This window comes from Podarcis bocagei (assembly GCF_964188305.1).
Source record: "Podarcis bocagei genome assembly, chromosome: 2".
NCBI lineage: Eukaryota > Metazoa > Chordata > Lepidosauria > Squamata > Lacertidae > Podarcis > Podarcis bocagei.
Window position 1 is genome coordinate 6,040,359 of NC_138126.1, and position 19,138 is coordinate 6,059,496.

The window sequence follows — 19,138 nt, forward strand, 5'->3', positions numbered from 1 at the left end:
ACTGGAGCAGCAGAAAACAAGCTTGCTCCATCCTCCATGTGACAGCCCTTCAGTTTGTTTGAAGTTGACTATCATGTCACCCCTCAGTCTTCTCTTCTCCAGACCAAAGATACCCAGCTCCCTCAATTGTTCCTCATAAGGCTTGGTCTCCAGACCTTTGATCGTCTTGGTTGCCCTCCTCTGCACACATTCCAGCTTTTCAATACCTTTCTTAAACTTTGGTGCCCATAATTGGACACAATACTCCAGGCATTGGTACTATTACTTCTCTTGATCTGGACACAATGCTTCCACTGATGCAGTCTAGAACTGCATTAGCTTCATGGCTAACACAGTGTTGACCCCTAGATCATTTCCAAACATACTGCTGCCAAGATCGGGGTCCCCCTATCCTTTTGTTCTTGCTACCTGCTCGGGGCAACTGCCCCAACTTGGTTTCTCCATACTCCACCAGAAGGAGCTGATCATTTCTAGGGCAGGGCAATGTCTTCCAAAGCAAAGCTGCCACCACCTTGTGCAACCTCAACAGTCTCGTGGGCCACCCGATCTTTGCGCCAGGCAGTGCTGGCCCAGGCAGTTGTGTTGCTGTGATCCATGTCACACTTTCTCTTTCCCAGGCACCCATCCCGGGTGGGACACTCACTCACCTGGACGTGGACACAGCCTTCCCCCGTGGCCGTGCTGACGTAGTCCCCTGGCACTCTGGGCAGAGCCTGGCACTGGAGAAGCAGGCGGTTGGTGCTGTCCACATGGAACTGCCTCAGGACGCCCCCTGTGGAGCTCAGGGTCACTTCTGCGCCCATGCTGCTGTTGTAATAGGTAACGGCACCGTAGAGGGAGAGGGCCTGGAGGGCAACCACAGTGTCCTGCAACACAGACCAAGAGGAAGGTGGGCATGGACCTTGTTGTAGAGAGAACAGTCCTCAGTTTGAAGTTGTCCCCTGGTTGAAGTCCAGTTATCATAGACTAGTAGAACTGCAGACTTGGAAGGGCTCCCTAATTGTCATCCATCTTGTCATGAATTCTACTCCTTTTGATCCAGAGCAGATCCCAATGTACAGTTAGCAACTTAAACACGTTGCCACTTTTGCCATCTAGGCTGCGTCGCTGGGCAGGGCCCCGCCCAGGGGTAGCTCCACCGACCAATTAGTGTCAGCAGGAGGCGTGGCCGTGGGAAATTTAAATCGTGGCATGGCCAGAGAACCCCCTCTCGCGACCTTCACACCAGCCATTTGGTATACACCTACCTTGTAGCAATCGTCACAACTTTGTGAGGTTAGGCGTTGAGTAAGCCTTTGTTTGGATGGAGGGAGGTTACTATCCACTAGGGAACTGCGGGTCACTGGGCCTTGGCACACAAGAGTTGCCCATCCGGACAGCAGACTAGGCAGGCACAGAGGTCACAGTCCTCTTTGCTCTAGTCTTGCATTTCTATACATTACAGTAATCATTTCCACATTTCCATCTCTTTCTCTGCACAAGTCTGTTGTCCTCTTTTGTTGGGAATGCATTTCCACATTGTGGAGTAATAATAATCATAATCATAATCATAATCATAATCATAATCATAATCATAATTTATTTATACCCCGCCCATCTGACTGGGTCTCCCCAGCCTTTCTGGGCGGCTTCCAACCAAATATCAAAAACAATACAGAGTCAGACATTAAAAGCCTCCCTAAACAGGGCCGCCTTCGGGTGTCTTTTAAAAGTAAAATAGTTGTTTGTTGCTTTGACATCTGCTGGGAGGGCGTTCCACAGGGCAGGCGCCACTACTGAGAAGGCCCTCTGCCTAGTTCCCTGTAACCTCACTTCTCACAGCAAGGGAACTGCCAGGAGGCCGTCAGAGCTGGATCACAGTGTCCGGGCTGGATGATGGAGGTGGAGATGCTCCTTCTAGTATACAGGACCGAGGCCAGTTAGGACTTTAAAGGTCAGCACCAACACTTTGAATTGTGCTCAGAAACATACTGGGAGCCAATGATGATCTTTCAGGACCGGTGTTATATGGTCTTGGCGGCCACTCCCAGTCACCAGTCTAGCTGCCGCATTCTGGATTAATTGCAGTTTCCGAGTCACCTTCAAAGGTAGCCCCACATGGAGGATGTATAAGTGGCCCCAATGAGCAAGGGAGTTTTCCCTAGGGATGTGGACATCATATAGAATTATAGAGTTGGAAGAGACCACAAGGGCCATCGAGTCCAACCCCCTGCCAAGCAGGAAACACCATCAGAGCACTCCTGACATATGGTTGTCAAGCCTCTGCTTAAAGACCTCCAAAGGAGGAGACTCCACCACACTCCTTGGCAGCAAATTCCACTGTCGAACAGCTCTTACTGTCAGGAAGTTCTTCCTAATGTTTAGGTGGAATCTTCTTTCTTGTAGTTTGGATCCATTGCTCCGTGTCCGCTTCTCTGGAGCAGCAGAAAACAACCTTTCTCCCTCCTCTATGTGACATCCTTTTATATATTTGAACATGGCTATCATATCACCCCTTAACCTCCTCTTCTCCAGGCTAAACATGCCCAGCTCCCTTAGCCGTTCCTCATATGGTATACCCTAATCTGCCAGGGAAGAAGCTGACCAAGGGGGACATAAATGGTCACCTCAAAGTTATTGTGAGAATTTGGGTTCCTTGAGGTTTGCATTCTCAGCCAAGGCATCCAAACTTTGGCAATATCCTCAACGGGCCCTGGAGTTTCCATTACCATACCCCAATTTCCTATGATTGAGAGATCTTTTTTTTTTTTTCACTTAAAAAAAAAATTATACAGACAGCAAAACAAAGAAGTCTAAATTAACATTGCCTTCTACCGATAAGAAATAATAATAACTATTACAATAATGAAAAAACAAAAAGTACATTTACTTCCACTTTTAAACTTCTATTCTGGTTACAATATATTACTATTCTATAAGAATCTATTATATCCTTTGCTGTCCCATATATTATTTTATTTCCCAATTTCAACCTAACCCTCCCCTCCTCCCCACTGCTTCCCTTCACCTGTGTGAGATCTTCCCATCATAATATATTTTTTTCTAGTTGCTTTGATAAAATAGAGTAACTTGAAAACGGTTAAATTATAATTACTTCTTTTGTCCTTACTCGCTTAACAATTGCCTATTAAGAGTTCTGCTTTAACACCATATTTCTTTGTGTGTTCTCCTATGCATTCCCATTCTGTATAGAATTTTTGATTGGAATTTTTGATTGGATTTCAAGGGTTTGCAGCAGCCCTGACAGCTTGCTGTGCCTTCCCGTCACTCCTTGCAGACCTTGGTCTGGATCCCAGGAAGGAAGGAAGGAAGGAAGGAAGGAAGGAAGGAAGGAAGGAAGGAAGGAAGGAAGGAAGGAAGGAAGGAGGCTTACCTGAGTGGAGGAGAAGCCCCCAGTGGGGTTCTGCTGCCGGTTGAGCCACTTGACAATGCGGGTGGCTGTCCCCAGATCTTGCCGGGATGGCGCTGGCTGTTTGGTCAGGTAACTCAGGAGGACGTAGGCTGTCATCTCCACCTCCGCAGACGGAGCCCGGGGAGGACCAAAGAATGAAAGGTGCTTGTCCACCTCTTTCTTTCCAGGCCGCTGCCAGTGAAGGTAGCCATCGTCTTCAGGGAGGGAGGGAGTCGTTAATGTTTGGGTCGAGCAACCCAGGCACCACTAACAATGTCGGTGCTGTGGAATGTGGGAAGAGGGCCAGCAAACTGTTTGGATCCCGAGAAGAAGGCGGATCTTTGGACTGGCGGTTTTGTGTGCATTGCCAATTATTCATTCCCACCAGGGAACGAGGAGCCAGATTTTCAAGGGGAGAATAATAATAATAATAATAATAATAATAATAATAATAATAATAATTTATTATTTATACCCCGCCCATCTGGCTGTTTCCCCAGCCAATCTGGGCAGCTCCCAATCGAGTGTTAAAAACAATACAGCATTAAATATTAAAAACTTCCCTAAACAGGGCTGCCTTCAGATGTCTTTTAAAGAGAAGATAGCTGCTTATTTCCTTCACATCTGAAGGGAGGGCGTTCCACAGGGCGGGCGCCACCACCGAGAAGGCCCTCTGTCTGGTTCCCTGTAACCTCACTTCTCGCAATGAGGGAACCGCCAGAAGGCCCTCGGAGCTGAAGAAGAGTTGAGTACTACACCCTTCCCTTCCACCCAGAGATCCGTTCTCACCTTCTTGCACGGCTTTCTCGTGGAGTAACTGCAGCATTTTCTGCCTCTGCTCCTCCTTCCCTGCCAGGGCAAAGGAATAAGCCAGCAAGGCCAGGCTGTAAACGTGGATCTCTTTCGCCTCAGCCGCCGTCTCCAGGCAGAACAGGGCATTACGCACGGTGGGATGCTGTGGAGAGAAGGGAGGGAGGAGAGGCTTAGCCCAAGCCATTGTAGCTGTTTCAGAAGGCCTGGGGGCAACCCGTAGGTGGTGGCTGGAATAGCAGAGTCAGGCCCACCCGCTGCAGGAAGCTGGGCAGAGCAAAGACATAAGAACATCAGAAGAGCGCCTTAGATCACACAAAGGACCCATCTAGTCTGGCACCCTGTTCTCACAACCAGCTGCCTCTGGAAAACCCCTTTCATTTTTATTCATTTATTAAATTTCTTTACCTTTTCTATGCTTTTCCAGCTGCACTGGCTCCCGGTGGAGTACAGGGTCAGATTTAAGGTGCTGCTTTTGACCTTTAAAGCCCTTCATGGCCCAGGACCCTCGTACCTACAGGACCGCCTCTCCTGGTATGCCCCACGGAGAGCCTCAAAGTCCATAAATAGCAACACCCTAGTGGTCCCGGGCCCTAAGGAAGTCAGATTAGCCTCAACCAGAGCCAGGGCCTTTTCAGCACTGGCTCCGACCTGGTGGAACGCTCTGCCTCATGAGACCAGGGCCCTGCGGGATCTGATTTCTTTCCGCAGGGCCTGTAAGACAGAGTTGTTCCGCCTGGCCTTTGGCTTGAAATCAACTTGATCCCCTCCCCCTCTTTCTTTTTTGCTTTCTCCTTCTGTGATGGAACTCCTATTTGGGGACTTCCCTGGCTTTTTTCTGGCCCACGTAGGACCAGTCTGGAAAGTTAGCCTTGGTGAAGATGTGACATTTTCATCCCCCAAAAAGTTTTTGATTTGAGTTTCCGTAGAAAGGAGGCTGCATTTTAATGTTTTAATGTTGTATTTTAATCTTGTTTTTAAGTTGTATTTCAATCAATTTGTTTTTATATCGGGTGTTAGCCGCCCTGATCCTGGTCTTGGCTGGGGAGGGTGGGGTATAAATTATTATTATTATTATTATTATTATTATTATTATTATTATTATTATTATTATTACCACCACCTTTCATCCAAGGGATGTGTCCTGCATCTCCCCCACTGGAATGAAGAAAACCCATCTTAAGCAAACCAGGAAAATTCTCAGCTCTGCCAGGATAGTGAAACAAATTCCCGCCACAGAACACATGAAGGCCACTTGCTAGACTTGAGTTAGAGAACATCTGTGGTTGACTACAGAGCCTGTCATCCCTGAGCATTAGCCATGTTGGCTGGAGCAGATGGAAGTTGTAGTCCGACAAGATCTGGAGGGTCATGGGTTCTCCTGCCTGCCCTCTGCATGAGAAAGAAGGCTGGTTGCTTTGCTTGAGAAGGAAACATGCACCCCACTTGTTTGTTGATTTGGAATTTGCCCAGAGACATTCAGCTGTGATTGTGGGGGGCACCTCCTGCCTGCCCTGCATGACTGTTTGTTCCACAATGGGCTTCGGGAAGGAGAAGACAGATACTTACATCGAGAGGCAGGTGGCTCTCCAGCAAAGCAGCAGTGATGTAGGCAGAGAGACTGATCTCGTCATCCACCCCACCCTGTAGGAAGGAAAGCGGAAAAGGCCTCAGCTCCATGGGGTGTGTGAAGGTCCTTCTCCGTCTCCCAAGATCCACCTTCTCCAAAACCCACCCGATACTAGGATGCACTTCTTCTGTCTGTCCACCATACTTAGAGCTCCGGTCCACATGGGTCTCCTATCATGGATGGTTTCCATGCAAATGGTCCCATTCCTACTCTCCACTCCAGTTCTGCACTGCTTCCCGCCCACGTGCACTGGGTTCCGCCCCACATTGGGGGTGCCTGTCATGTATGTATGATGTCACACATTGCCGGGCCTTCCAGAGAGAGCTATGGTCCTTCCACAGCTGTGATGAACCCCATTGGGCCTCGTCGAACCATGTGATGTCACATGTGCAATGCATTGGGTCAACCGGCCGGGCACCCACACTGTAATGTGCTCTACGTGGGGCTACCTTTAAAGCCCTAAATGGCCTTGGGCCAGTATACCTGAAGGAGCATCTCCACCCCATCGTCCAGCCCAGACACTGAAGTCCAGCGCTGAGGCTCTTCTGGCGGTTCCCTCACTGAAGGAAGTGCAGTTACAGGGAACCAGGCAGAGGGCCTTCTCAGTAGTAGCACCCACCCTGTGGAACGCCCTCCCATCAGATGTCAAGGAGATAAAGAACTATCCGACTTTTAGAAGACATCTGAAGGCAGCCCTGTTTAGGGAAGTTTTTAATGCTTGGTGTTTTGTTGTATTCTGTTGGGAGCCGCCAAGAGCGGCTGGGGAAACCCAACCAGATGGGCAGGGTATAAATAATATTTTATTATTTTATTATTATTATTATTATTATGGCACCCCAGAGATGGGATCTATGTTCCCACCTATCTTCTCTTCTCATGGTATCTTCCACACTACAACTTCCTCAGTCCAGAGGCCTCAGAAAGGGCTCAAGAGAACAGCGTAAGATAATCACACCATGACAATTTCCAACTTAATTCAGCCCAAAAGGCCAACACAAACCACACTGGTGAATTTTTGTTTCTGAGGTTGCCCCAGCATCTGGTTCTGACTGCATTCTCTCCCTCTCTCTGTACCTTCAGAGCGTTGTTCCACAGGGTCCCGATGCTTCTGAAGCAGCCATTCTCTCTCTGCCTAGCAGCCAGATACACCTGCGCGTCCTGGATGTGTTTTTCTTCCACAAAGATGTAGGGTCTGGCTCGGGAAAAGGACTTGAGTGTAAATGCCGTCAGCCTGCAAGAAAGCCACCGAGCACAGCAGAGTCAGGCACCAGTGCCAATGCATTGGGGGAAACTTGAAAGGTAGAAGCCCAGAAATGCGCCCTTGGATAGGACCTCAGAATGAATGATATTGGATGCAACACCAGGAAAGCATGTTCACGTATGAGACAAAAAATCGACAGCTTAAGCTAAGGAATACAGAATTGTATTAAGATAGAATATATCCTGGGGTAGGGATCGTGGAAATTACAGGCTGGTTAGCTTAACATCTGTCCCAGGAAAGAATTGTCAAGGATAAAATTACCAAGCATATAGAAGAACAAGCCTTGCTGACGTAGAACCAGCATGGCTACTGCAAGGACAAGTCCCGTCCCACAAACCTATAGAGCCCTATGAGAGTGTCCACAAGCATTTGGATAAGGGTGAGTCAGCTGACATAGTGTATTTGGACTTTCAAGGCAATTCAACCAGGTAACATCCCCCTGCTCAACATGTACCGTATTTTTTGCACCATAACACTCACTTTTTTCCTCCTAGAAAGTAAGGGGAAATGTCTGTGCGTGTTATGGAGGGAATGCCTACGGGTGGCATGCCTACGGATTTTCCTCCTCTAAAAACTACATGCGTGTTATGGTCGGGTGCGTGTTATAGAGCGAAAAATACGTATATATATGCCTTGCATAAATGAGGCGGCCTCTGTCAATCTCACCAGGTGTTCCCTGGGCTCCGGTTATCTTGTCCAAAGGTGCCATAGGAGCCATCAGAGTGCTTGTAGTTCAGTTGCCTTTGGTAGCCTGAAATGGAAGGAGAATTGGGGTGGGGTTTTTTTGCCCTTTTTTAATCTTCTTGATAAAATTTGCAACTGACCCAAAACTCAACAGAGGCATCTTCTATGGAAAGAAGCAGTAAAGCAACAAAAAAGCACAAGGTTGAATATTTTCTTGAGACTTACAATTCTGAAACCTGATAAACAAAGCCTACTTTTCTATTTTGCACCTATCATTTTGTGAATTATGTCTGTTGTTGTTGTTTAGTCATGTCCGACTCTTCGTGACCTCATGGACCAGAGCACGCCAGGCACTCCTGTCTTCCACTGCCTCCCCAGTTTGGTCAAACTCATGCTGGTAGCTTCGAGAACACTGTCCCACCATCTCGTCCTCTGTCTTTCCCTTCTCCTTGTGCCCTCCATCTTTCCCAACATCAGGGTCTTTTCCAGGGAGTCTTCTCTTCTCATGAGGTGGCCAAAGTACTGGAGCCTCAGCTTCAGGATCTGTCCTTCCAGTGAGCCCTCAGGGCTGATTTCCTTAAGAATGGAGAATAATTCCTCCATTCTTAAGGAAATCCATTCTTAAGGAATTACGTCTACTTCTGCAATAATAGGAGAGGAGTGTACTCTTTATGGCAATGCTACATTCAGTGTTTTCCTAAATGCTACCTAAAACTCGTCAGATATGCCATTTTGGGGAAAGGAAGTAGTAAGATTGCATATCATTTAACATTTATTTTTTATCCATTTTTTAAAAAAATTAAATCTGTATACCGCCCTTCACCCAAAGATCCCAGGGCAGTTCACAGTAAAAAAACATACAAAATAAAGACACAAAATACATGATAAAAGAACAAAACAAATTCATAACCCCATTGATAAATGCTGCTATCCACTCACCCCACAGAGAGGCAGAAAGAAAGTGGGTACAAAAACACACACCTAGTTCATTCAAGGGATCTGAGTAGAACCAGCAGAATTAATCCGAGCCTTGTAGAGCACATAGAGTTGAAGGAGGAAGTGAGAAAGAGCACCACTCTTCCAACTTCCTCCTTTGGCTCTATGTACTTTTCAGGGGGAGGGACGCGGGTGGCGCTGTGGGTTAAACCACAGAGCCTAGGACTTGCTGATCAGAAGGTTGGTGGTTCAAATCCCCGCAACGGGGTGAGCTTCCGTTGCTCGGTCCCTACTTGGTACCTGCTCCTGCCAACCTAGCAGTTTGAAAGCACGTCAAAGTGCAAGTAGATAAATAGGTACCACTCCGGCGGGAAGGTAAACGGCGTTTCCGTGCGCTGCTCTGGTTTGCCAGAAGCGGCTTAGTCATGCTGGCCACATGACCCGGAAGCGGTACGCCGGCTCCCTCGGCCAATAAAGCGAGATGAGCGCCGCAACTCTGGAGTCGTCTGTGACTGGACCTAACGGTCAGGGGTACCTTTACCTTTACCTTTACTTTTCAGGGGAGGAAAGGTTACTCAGCCACACAACCAAGGGGGCGGTGATGGATGCTCAGAGGCTATGTGGGCATCAAGAGAAGACACGCCACCCTCAGTTTCTCAATAGTTTCAAAGTGTGTCCTGAACTCAAAGCCCCAGTGATTAAAATTGGTCCCTACTAGCAATCCAACAACTAGTGTGGTAGTTAATTAATGTATTGATTTCAGTCCAGTAAAGCCGGCAGCCATGCTTATAAATATGTTCTGAGTGAATACACATTGTTCCTCCCGCCCTGCAGGAAACAACAAATGTAGAATTCTCCCCGTACATCTTCTCCTCACAAGTTTTTCTCACCAGCCACTAAGTATCCGATGGCCTTGGACTTCACAGCCTCAGTCAGCTGCTCAGTCTTGTTCAGGTACTCCAGGATGTAGATGTTGGGAGCAAAGAGGGCCATGTTCTGCTCCGCACAGCCATAGGGCATCTGAAGAAGCTGGTGGAGGTTCTCTATAGCTGATCCGAGGGTGTCCCCTGGGATGTGGGAAGAGGAGGGGAGGGAAAAGATTGGTTGGAATATGAGGGGATGGTGCAGAGCCACCAAGTGAAACGCATGACAAAAGAAAACATCAAAGCAATGCAAATTTCCATAAGGAATAATAATAATAATAATAATAATAATAATAATAATAATAATAATAATAATTTATTTATACCCCGCCCATCTTGCTGGGTTTCCCCAGCCACTCTGGGAGGCTCCCAATTGAGTGTTAAAAACAATACAGCATTAAATATTAAAAACTTCCATAAACACAGACCAGGAAATCACAGATCAGGGAGTGGGAGGGGGAAATGAACTGGTGGAAATGTACGTAATGAAAATGCTGTGGAGGAGAGAATGGCCAGATGGAAGCAGATAAATATTAAGTGCTAATAAGATAGAAATCTATGCAATGTGTATTAGCAACATAACACCTGCCTGCCTTGTATGTTTAATCTAACAAGTGCAAGTACAGCCGTACCTCAGAAGTCGAACAGAATCCATTCCGGAAGTCCGTTTGACTTCCCAAATGTTTGACTTCCAAAGCGGGGCTTCTGTTTAGCTGCAGTCAATCTGAAACCACAGACGCCCCATTGGAAATTCCGCTTCCAAAAGAACATTTGAAAACCGGACCACTTACTTCCGGTTTTCAATCATTTGGGAGCCAGAATGTTTGACTCCCAAGGCATTCGGGAGCCGAGGTACGACTGTACACTGATTAAAAGCTATTTGTTATTTAAACTTTAAAAAGAGAGTGTGTTTTGCGTAATTTTTATAGAACGGAAAAGGGGACTAGTTAAAGGGTTAAAGAACCCGGTCTCCTCCCTTCACATAGTTCTGTAAATGGGAACTAGAGTCTAATTCCCACATATTATCAGTGCCAGATTACATGAGAAATGACTGGGCTCAGATGGAGGCATAATTAAGGAGGCAAGGAGAGGCCAGGCCAAGAAAGAATGTGCTAGAATAAGGGAAAAGACAAGAAGAAAATAAGCGCAAATATTTACAGCATGTAGCATTCAGTTCCAGAAAGATACATTCTTTTCCAGCATACTCCATTTCATTACCCCTGCCACTTGATTTCCCTTCCCAAAAGTTTGCTAGCATCCCATGCCCATGGTGCATGCTCAGTCCTCATTGAGCTGTTCCATTCCACCCCAGCTCTAGCCCTTAGCTCTCCTTCCACAACTTTGTTTGCTACTTCTGCAAATCTTGGGTCTCCTCCTAGCCTGCTGACTGTCGGAGCCTCTGTACGACCCAACTGTAAAGGCTACTCCTCCGGCTCTCCTCTGACGGTGATTAACGACCTAAGCCTTTGAATGAGACTTCAGGCATGCTCCCCTTTAAGCAGAGTACCCAGACAGCAGCAGAAGGATACATGAAATATGTGCTACATTGCTGCTTTATTTCTGACTACGCAGGACAGAAAAGAATATGCATCTGCTCTCTGTGAGAGATAGAAAACAACAAGAAAAAAGAAACAGGAAACCCGTAACTTCAACATCCGTCTCCCGTGAGACAGTCTGGAATGTCAACAGAGTCTTGTGACTCCAAGAACTACACAGTGGCATAACAGAAACCTAACACTGACATCTATGTGGTCGGTGCTGTCTTGACTTCATAAGCAACTGCCCAGCCCAGGACAGTGGAACTGGAGAGAGCTATTCACATGCGGAAGGGTGAAGACTGGGCCAGATGGTGTGGAATACAGAGCATTTACACAGGGTCTCCGTGAAGCCCGAGTCCCGGAAAGTTTTCATGACTTACCCAGCACACAGAAGGAGGCCTTGGCTGAGCCCTCCACCACATTGCCTGGCAGCTTTAAAGAAACAGGTTGTGATGACCTCGGCTTCTCTGGAAGCAGAACAGAGGGAGTTTTGATCATTCCTGTTGCCTGATATTACAGCCTCTCTTCCAGTTAGCGGGAACATTTGCAAGCCTACTCTTCGTTCCCTTCCAGGTTTGAGGAGCGATGGGCTGATAATTTATGGCCGGTTTCAAAGGAGTTTTGGAAGCAAGAAACAAGAAGACCCTCTCTTGGGCTCAAGGGAGAGGGATGCATTGTATTTGACTTGATATGCATAAATATTATTGCTTGTAATAGTTGCCATCCTGCAAGCAAAGAGTCGTCTTCAAAGTCTTGTGTGTGGAGTCTACTTCATCACTAGGGCTTTGAGGGTGAAAGCACTGAATCACTCTACATGACTCAGAAAAATAGCTAACAAAGGGTGTGTAATTACTACTATAAATAATATTAATAGTAATAATAATTGTCACTTTGCTTCACTCTGTAAGAAAAGCAACTAATTTGTTAACTTTTTTTTTAACCAATGAATGGAAATGGTTTATTGAATATTTACAGATAAATTATAAACAGATAAAAACATTGCCAGGATTATTGTAATAACCTGCAGTTTTATAAGAGTATATATTAAAAGAAGATGAATAAATGAGTAAATTAAGTGAATTTGGACATGCAGAAGTTATTAAAAACTAATTTAAGGAACTGCTGAAAGAGGGGGAAGGAAGTTGAGTTTTGAAATGTCAGAATGATTGTAAAATCAGCGAAATGTATAAACTGAAAAGTATAAATAAATAAATAAATAAATAAATAAATAAATAAATAAGAGAGAAGCAACTGATGATGATGATGATGATGTCGATGATGATGTTTCTGTATGGTGCAGTTGTGCCCTTTCCAGTTATGTGAGATTCATGCAGAGAAATGGGTAGGAATTCCTCCATTAGCCGTCACTTACCAACTGCACATAGCAGGTTGTTGAAGACCACGTCCCTCTCAACGCCTTCCGGCTTCATGAGAGGAGAGAAAAGAAAAGGAGAGGGGAGAATGAAATAAATTCTGCATTCTAGCAGTGTGCAGAAAGAAATACAGTCATACCTCGGGTTGAATGTGCTTCAAGTTGAGCTCTTTTGGGTTGTGATCCGCGGCAACCCAGAAGTAAATTAGCGCGTTACTTCCGGGTTTCACTGCTCGCACATGCGCAGATGCTCAAAATGACGTCACGCGCATGCGCAGAAGCAGGAAAACGTGACCCGCGCACGTGCAGTCGCGTCTTCTGTTCTATTCAGGATGCGAACGGGGCTCTGGAACTGATCCCATTCGCATCCCGAGGTACCACTGTAGTCTGGTTGGAAGGATAAAGAAAACTTAAGGTGTATTCCTCATGGCAAACAAAGCCATTCTAAATGTTATTTGGTTATTACAAACCCTAAGGTCCCTGTGTATGAATTTTACATGCAGCCAAGATAGAGCCAATAAGTTAACACACTGGCACATGCTAGCTCACATTGACTGAAACTTGGAAAATAAGCAGGAAACAGACCCTGAAAGGAAAAAATTTGCCTTACTATTAAGAAATCAATATTTTAAACATCAAACAAAACAACTCTGAGCTTTTTTTTTGAGGGAAGCTGACCAAAGTTATTGAGCTTTTTTGAGTTGCCTTATTTCAAGAGCCCAAGCCAAGTGTATAAAACGACCCCAAATTTTGGACTACCTTTTTTTTAGCAAAATCACCGTCTTATACACAGGAGAATACAGTCATTGCTGAAAGAGAAGGAATCAGTAAGGAGGAAGTTCCGTTTCTCTCTTTATTCCCCAATGATTCAGGCAACTTATTGCAAACGTTGTTGCCTCCAGCCTTCCTCCAGTGACAATGGTGGGAGGAAGAAGCGGGACAATCCAGAATCAAATCAAATACCAGGACGGCTTCTGTAAATCCGAGACTGTCCTTGGAAAATAGGGACACTTGGAGGGTCTACTGTACTCCCCACAAAATCACACTTATGCAACCCCAAATCAAGATTAAAGCAGCCCTCGTACCCAGGGGCATCGGAAGAGGGGCGGTGCGGGCGGACTGCCCCGGGTGCCCTCACTGAGGGGGGTGACATTCGGCGCGCCCCCCGCCTGTGATTCCCAAGCCTACCCTCAGCCGTCGGGGTAAGGGGGGAGTTGCGCCGCTTTGCCGGTGGCGTTTCCCCCTTCCCCCTTCGTTTTGACAACTTATGGGAGGCTTGGGAATCACGGGCAGGCGGCGCACCAAATGTCCACCATGGACGGCTCGCTCTGCACCCATGAGCGGCTCACTTCGTCCCCAGCTGCAGGGCACGCATGCTGCTCCCAGAACCCGAGCGGCGATCCTGTGCCTGGGAGGGCACCCTCCACGCCATGCCCCCCTCGGGAGCGTGCCCACCCTGGGCAATGCAGACATATGCTCTGCTGCCACTCGTACCTTGACCAAAAGGGATTTGATCACAGTGTCCTTCTGCCCTTTGTGGAGTGTCTCCACTATTTCGTTCCCACACAGCTGTTCAGAGTTCAGGGCTTCAGCGCTCGCTGTGAAGTTTATTTCTCCTAGAAGAGAAAAAAGGGCCACCCTCATTCTATTTTGTTAATAGCATGGTTCACTTGCAATCCTTTCCATTCTTATTAGGTTATTTAAAGTTGGGAGAGAAATCAATGCCTACCGAAAATGTCGGCAGTAGCCAAATTTGCCATGGACTCTAAAAATACGGCACAGTCATACCTCGAGTTGCGTTTGCTTCACACCGCGTTTTTTCTGGTTACGAACGCGGCAAACCCAGAAGTGTTTACTTCCAGGTTCACCACTTCGTACATGCGCAGGAGCGATCAGCACGCTTCACGCATGCGCACTCTACCGCATCACATGCACTGCTTACGGACTTTTCGCGGTGCAAATGGCACCCCGGAACGGATCACGTCCGTAAGTAGAGGTACCACTGTATTTGATCAAGTTGATGGACTATGCCGAAATGGCTAAAATGACTGAAAGAATCAGAAATCAGGAAGACCAAAAATTTAATAAGGAATGGGGAAAATTTATAGTTTATCTTAAAAACCGTTGTAAACAGTTAAAATCGTTAGTAGGATTGGAGTAACACTTGTAGTTTAATGGTGAATTTTGGACACAATGGAGATGTAAAAGATTTGGATTATCATAAAAGATGCAAGAGGAAAGGACTAACAATAGGACCCACAAAGGGGAGGCGGGAAGTCCAGGAGTTCTTTGGAATCTTGTTTCTATGTTGTATGTATGTTGGATATCTGACTGTAAATTTTTAATCTGAAAAATATATATATTGTATTTGCATGCTGGAAGTGCGCACGCGTGCGCACGCACACACACGCACACACAAACTTTCACTGCAATCTAAAGGTGGTAATTCTGTAGGAGGAATCAGGACTCCTTGCATTTATACATATCCCTGATCTAAGGGTTTGGCAAAGGTAAAAGGTAAAGGACCCCTGGGTGGTTAAGTCCAGTCCAGGTGGTTAAGTCCAGTGGTGCCCCGCAAGACGAATGCCTGGCAAGATGGAAAATGAGCTAGACAAAAGGGTTTTTCGTTTTTGAGCTGCTTCGCAAGACGAATTTCCCTATGGGCTTGCTTCGCAAGACGAAAACGTCTTGCGAGTGTTCCGATTTTTTTTCGCTTCCCCCCTTTTTCTAAGCCGTTAAGCCGCTAATAGCCTTTTAGCCGCTAAGCCGCTAAGCCTTTAATAGCCGCTAATCCGCTAAACCGCTAATAGCACTAATCCGCTAAGCCGCTTATAGGGTTGCTTCGCAAGACGAAAAAACCGCTAGACGAAGAGACTCGCGGAACGGATTATTTTCGTCTTGCGAGGCACCACTGTATGTGGTTACGGCGCTCATCTCGCTTTCAGACCGTGGTGGTTACCCAGTTCCTAGCATTGCTGCTTACCCAGAGATTTGGGAGTTACTGTCCACGAGACCGTTTTCCTTTCGTTGGCACACAGGCAGTAAGATTCCTCCTCCTTCTCCACAGGGGAAGCCACAAACTCAGCAGAGGGAGCCAGCGAGATACTGACCTGTCCATGAACAGAAAGGCGTTAGCGGGGAGGGAACAAAAGTCTCTTGCCACTCAAGAGACTGGGGTGCCTGCAGCAATATGATTCCGTGCCTAGGCGATCCAAATTCTATGCCAAGGAAAAGAGGGCGAGGAGTTTTCGGGAATCGGGAGCCAAGCTAGGGCGTTCCTCACCCTGACGCAGCGCTGCATGTAAGTGAAGACAGTGGCCTTCAGGGTGAACGCTTCGCCCCGCACCACAGAGTAGGGCATAGTCAGATCAAGGAACAATGGCTGGAAGGCTTTGAGAGAGGCAGTCTGGGCCAGGCCAAAGCCCACATCCGGGGACAAGCAGAAAGCTCCTGCCTTCCACTCGGTGATGGTGTCCGGAATGGTCACGGGGATGTCAATCTCGCCTTGGGACTCGCCGCTGAGGGACAGAAAAGAACAGGAATCAAAGAATCATAGAGTTTGAAGGGGTCCCAAGGGTTTTATATATATGTATATGTATATACATATATGTATACATATCTTTTCAGATATACACATTCCATTGATTTTACAGTTATTTTGACATTTTAAAACTTGACTTCCTTCCCCCTCTTTCTGCGGTTCCTTAAGTTTGTTTTGAATATCTTCTGCATATCCAAATTAACTTAACACATTTATTTATCTTCTTTGAATATATACTCTTATGTAACTGCAGGTTATTACAATAATCCTGCCAGTCTTTTTATCTGTTTACAATTTGTCTGTAAATATTCAATAAACCATTTCCATTCTTTTATTAAAAGTTTGTTATCTTGATTTCTTATTCTTCCGGAAAGTTTTGCCATTTCTGCATATTCCATACATTTTCATATCCATTCTTCCTTTGCTGGGACATCTGCTTCTTTCCATTTGGGCGCAAGTAACATTCTTGCTGCTGTAGTCGTATACATGAATAAATTTCTATACAATTTAAGTAGTTCTGTCCCTATAATTCCCAAGAGAAAGGCTTCTGGTGTGTTTTTTTACAAACATTATTTTAAACATCCTTTTCATTTCATTGTATATCATTTCCCAGTAAGCCTTAACCTTACCACAAGGTAAGTAAGGTTACCACATGAGTTTGGGTTTGATATCCCACTTTATCACTACCCTAAAGAGTCCCAAAGCGGGTAACATTCTCCTTTCCCTTCCTCCCCCACAACAAACACACTGTGAGGTGAGTGGGGCTGAGAGACTTCAGAGAAGTGAGACTAGCCCAAGGTCACCCAGCAGCTGCATGTGGAGGAGCGGAGAAGCGAACCCGGTTCACCAGATCACAAGTCTACCATTCTTAACCACTACATCACACTGGCACCACACATATGATAAAAATAACCTTCTTTCTCTTTACATTTCCAACATTTATTTGATTTAGTTTTGTACATTTTTGCCAATTTACTTGGTGTTTGATACCATCAAAAGGACCCCAAGCCTCATCTAGTCCACTGAACAATTCCCAGCTAACAAATCGCCCACAGATGGCCATCCAAGCTCTGCTTAAAAGACTCCAGGGAAGGAGAGTCCACCACCTTCTGAGGGAGTCCATACCAAACAGCTCTGACCACCATAATGTTTAGTCAGAATCTCCTTTAACTTGAATCCATTGATTTGGGACCTGCCCTCTGCAGCAGCAGAAAACAAGTTTCATAGAATCATAGTTGGAAGGGACCCCAAGGGTCATCTAGTACAAGCCTGCTGAGAATTCCACTCCACCTTAAGGAACAGACATGTGGAATTGTTGCATGTCTGTTTACATTCCAGCACAGTATGCTGGGAACTTCCGTTTGTGTATAGCTTTTGCTTTTTCCCGTTCTCTCTGAGACGGCATGAGAGACGACATGTTTCTTTGTCCTGATTTATGATTAATAAATCTGTAGTTTGTAGTATGACTTCACAAGCCTCAAGCCTATTCTGTGTGCGCAGTTCTATCTGCTGATAGCGTGCCCTGGTTCTGAAGCCCGGGTCGCTGATTTACGTCAGAGCAGAGGTCGATGGAAGGAGTCGGCTGAGCTGGGGCTTGCCAGCTGGCCTCCCGATCCTCTGTATGTTGACAAAGCCCCAGCAATGTTTGATCCATCTTCAATGTGACAGGCCTTTATTTTTCTGAAGATGGCCGTGCAGGGTGAGGAACATTTTCATAGCTCCCTTCATTTCCCATCACCAGGGAAATCCTGTAAAATGCACACCACTTCCAAGTATTCAAGGTGCTATCAAAAGCCTTGTCTTTCAATAATTTGCCTAATTCTCCCTAGGGTTATGGCTTGTAATAGGGTTATGGCTTGTAATAGGGTTATGGCTTGTAATAATTGTTGGGCTTCAACTCCCATCAGCCCCGGGCTGGATGGCCTGTGAGCAGGTATGATGGAGGTTGTATGGCAGTAACACCTGGAGGGCCACAGGTTCTCAGCATTTCTTTCAAGGGATTTTCGCTACGGACTCCCCCAGCACCACCACTGCCCTATCGATTATAATGGTTTTAATTGACACCGAAATGGGAATGCCTATGTGTAATGGTGAAAGGGTTTAATGCTGGAAAATTCCACTGCCGTACTCTAAGGGACTCTGAGCCTTAACTGAGCTGATAATGGAATGTTGTTTTCTGCAATCTAACATGTGAGTGTTTAACCTTAGATCACATGAGAGGTATTGAATTGAATTGCAACTTCGCCATCTTGGAAGGGTGATGGCTGGAGTCCTTTGTTCCTGGGCTCTGTGAGAGTGAGGATGTAGATGAAGCTTTCCAGATAAACAGCCCCAGGCAGGATGCAGGTTGTGGGGAGAGACAGACCTCTGTTTCTAGGTCTGTTGAAATTGACATTTTGTAAGATGCTGAGCCTATGCCTTGGACTGGCATGTGTCTTATGGAGTTGTTTGGATGTTTTTGTTTTGTTTTGAAGAAAGTTCCGCAAGCAAAGCTTTCGTTAAACAGTGCTTCATTTCCAAAGGAGCCCGTTTTTATGCATCCACTCGCTTCAAACTGCATAATATTAATATCTGCAATATGCGCACCCCACAAAGTCTCAAAACCACTACTTACTTCACTATCCACGTGTCCCAGAGCCACGTCTCGGGAAAGTAGCTCCTGACAGTCTCCTGCTGTCTTTCTGTTCTTGCAGCTTCTCGTGCAGGAATGCCTGGAGCTGCTAGCTGCCTACTCAGAATTTCAACCTTTGGGCCAGCAGCTTGAAGGAAGACAGAGCATCAATGATAGCCATTGTTATTCGGACTCAATGAACAGAAAGCCCTCTTGATTTCAGTAGGTTCACTCTGAGTGGGACTGTTGGATATTGCCCTGCATTATGTACTTTATTTCCACAGGGGTGACCAGAGGAGAAATGACCACTGGGAGGAGAGCAGAGATAAGTAACACCACAGTGCATCTGTAACAGCAACACCGAGACCTTCCTCTGCTCCAGCTGCAATTAAACATGTCTCTCCCATACAGACACAGCAAGTCCTCTAATTCTCCAATGGT

At 46.2% G+C, this 19,138-nt stretch overlaps 1 protein-coding gene across 1 annotated transcript in view; it reads right to left on the reverse strand.

The window, feature by feature from the left end:
- LOC308579732 (alpha-2-macroglobulin-like) overlaps positions 1-19,138 on the reverse strand; it is a gene marked incomplete at its 5' end in the record, with an annotated part of 69,501 nt that overhangs the window by 12,345 nt on the left and 38,018 nt on the right. Inside the window, 13 exons of the mRNA XM_081180665.1 lie at positions 648-866; positions 3,374-3,606; positions 4,181-4,346; positions 5,771-5,845; positions 6,906-7,062; positions 7,759-7,843; positions 9,603-9,779; positions 11,554-11,640; positions 12,546-12,597; positions 14,040-14,161; positions 15,529-15,655; positions 15,829-16,063; positions 18,701-18,845. Of these exons, the coding sequence (XP_081036791.1) occupies positions 648-866; positions 3,374-3,606; positions 4,181-4,346; positions 5,771-5,845; positions 6,906-7,062; positions 7,759-7,843; positions 9,603-9,779; positions 11,554-11,640; positions 12,546-12,597; positions 14,040-14,161; positions 15,529-15,655; positions 15,829-16,063; positions 18,701-18,845 (1,880 nt within the window). The remainder of the gene's footprint in view (positions 1-647; positions 867-3,373; positions 3,607-4,180; positions 4,347-5,770; positions 5,846-6,905; positions 7,063-7,758; positions 7,844-9,602; positions 9,780-11,553; positions 11,641-12,545; positions 12,598-14,039; positions 14,162-15,528; positions 15,656-15,828; positions 16,064-18,700; positions 18,846-19,138) is intronic.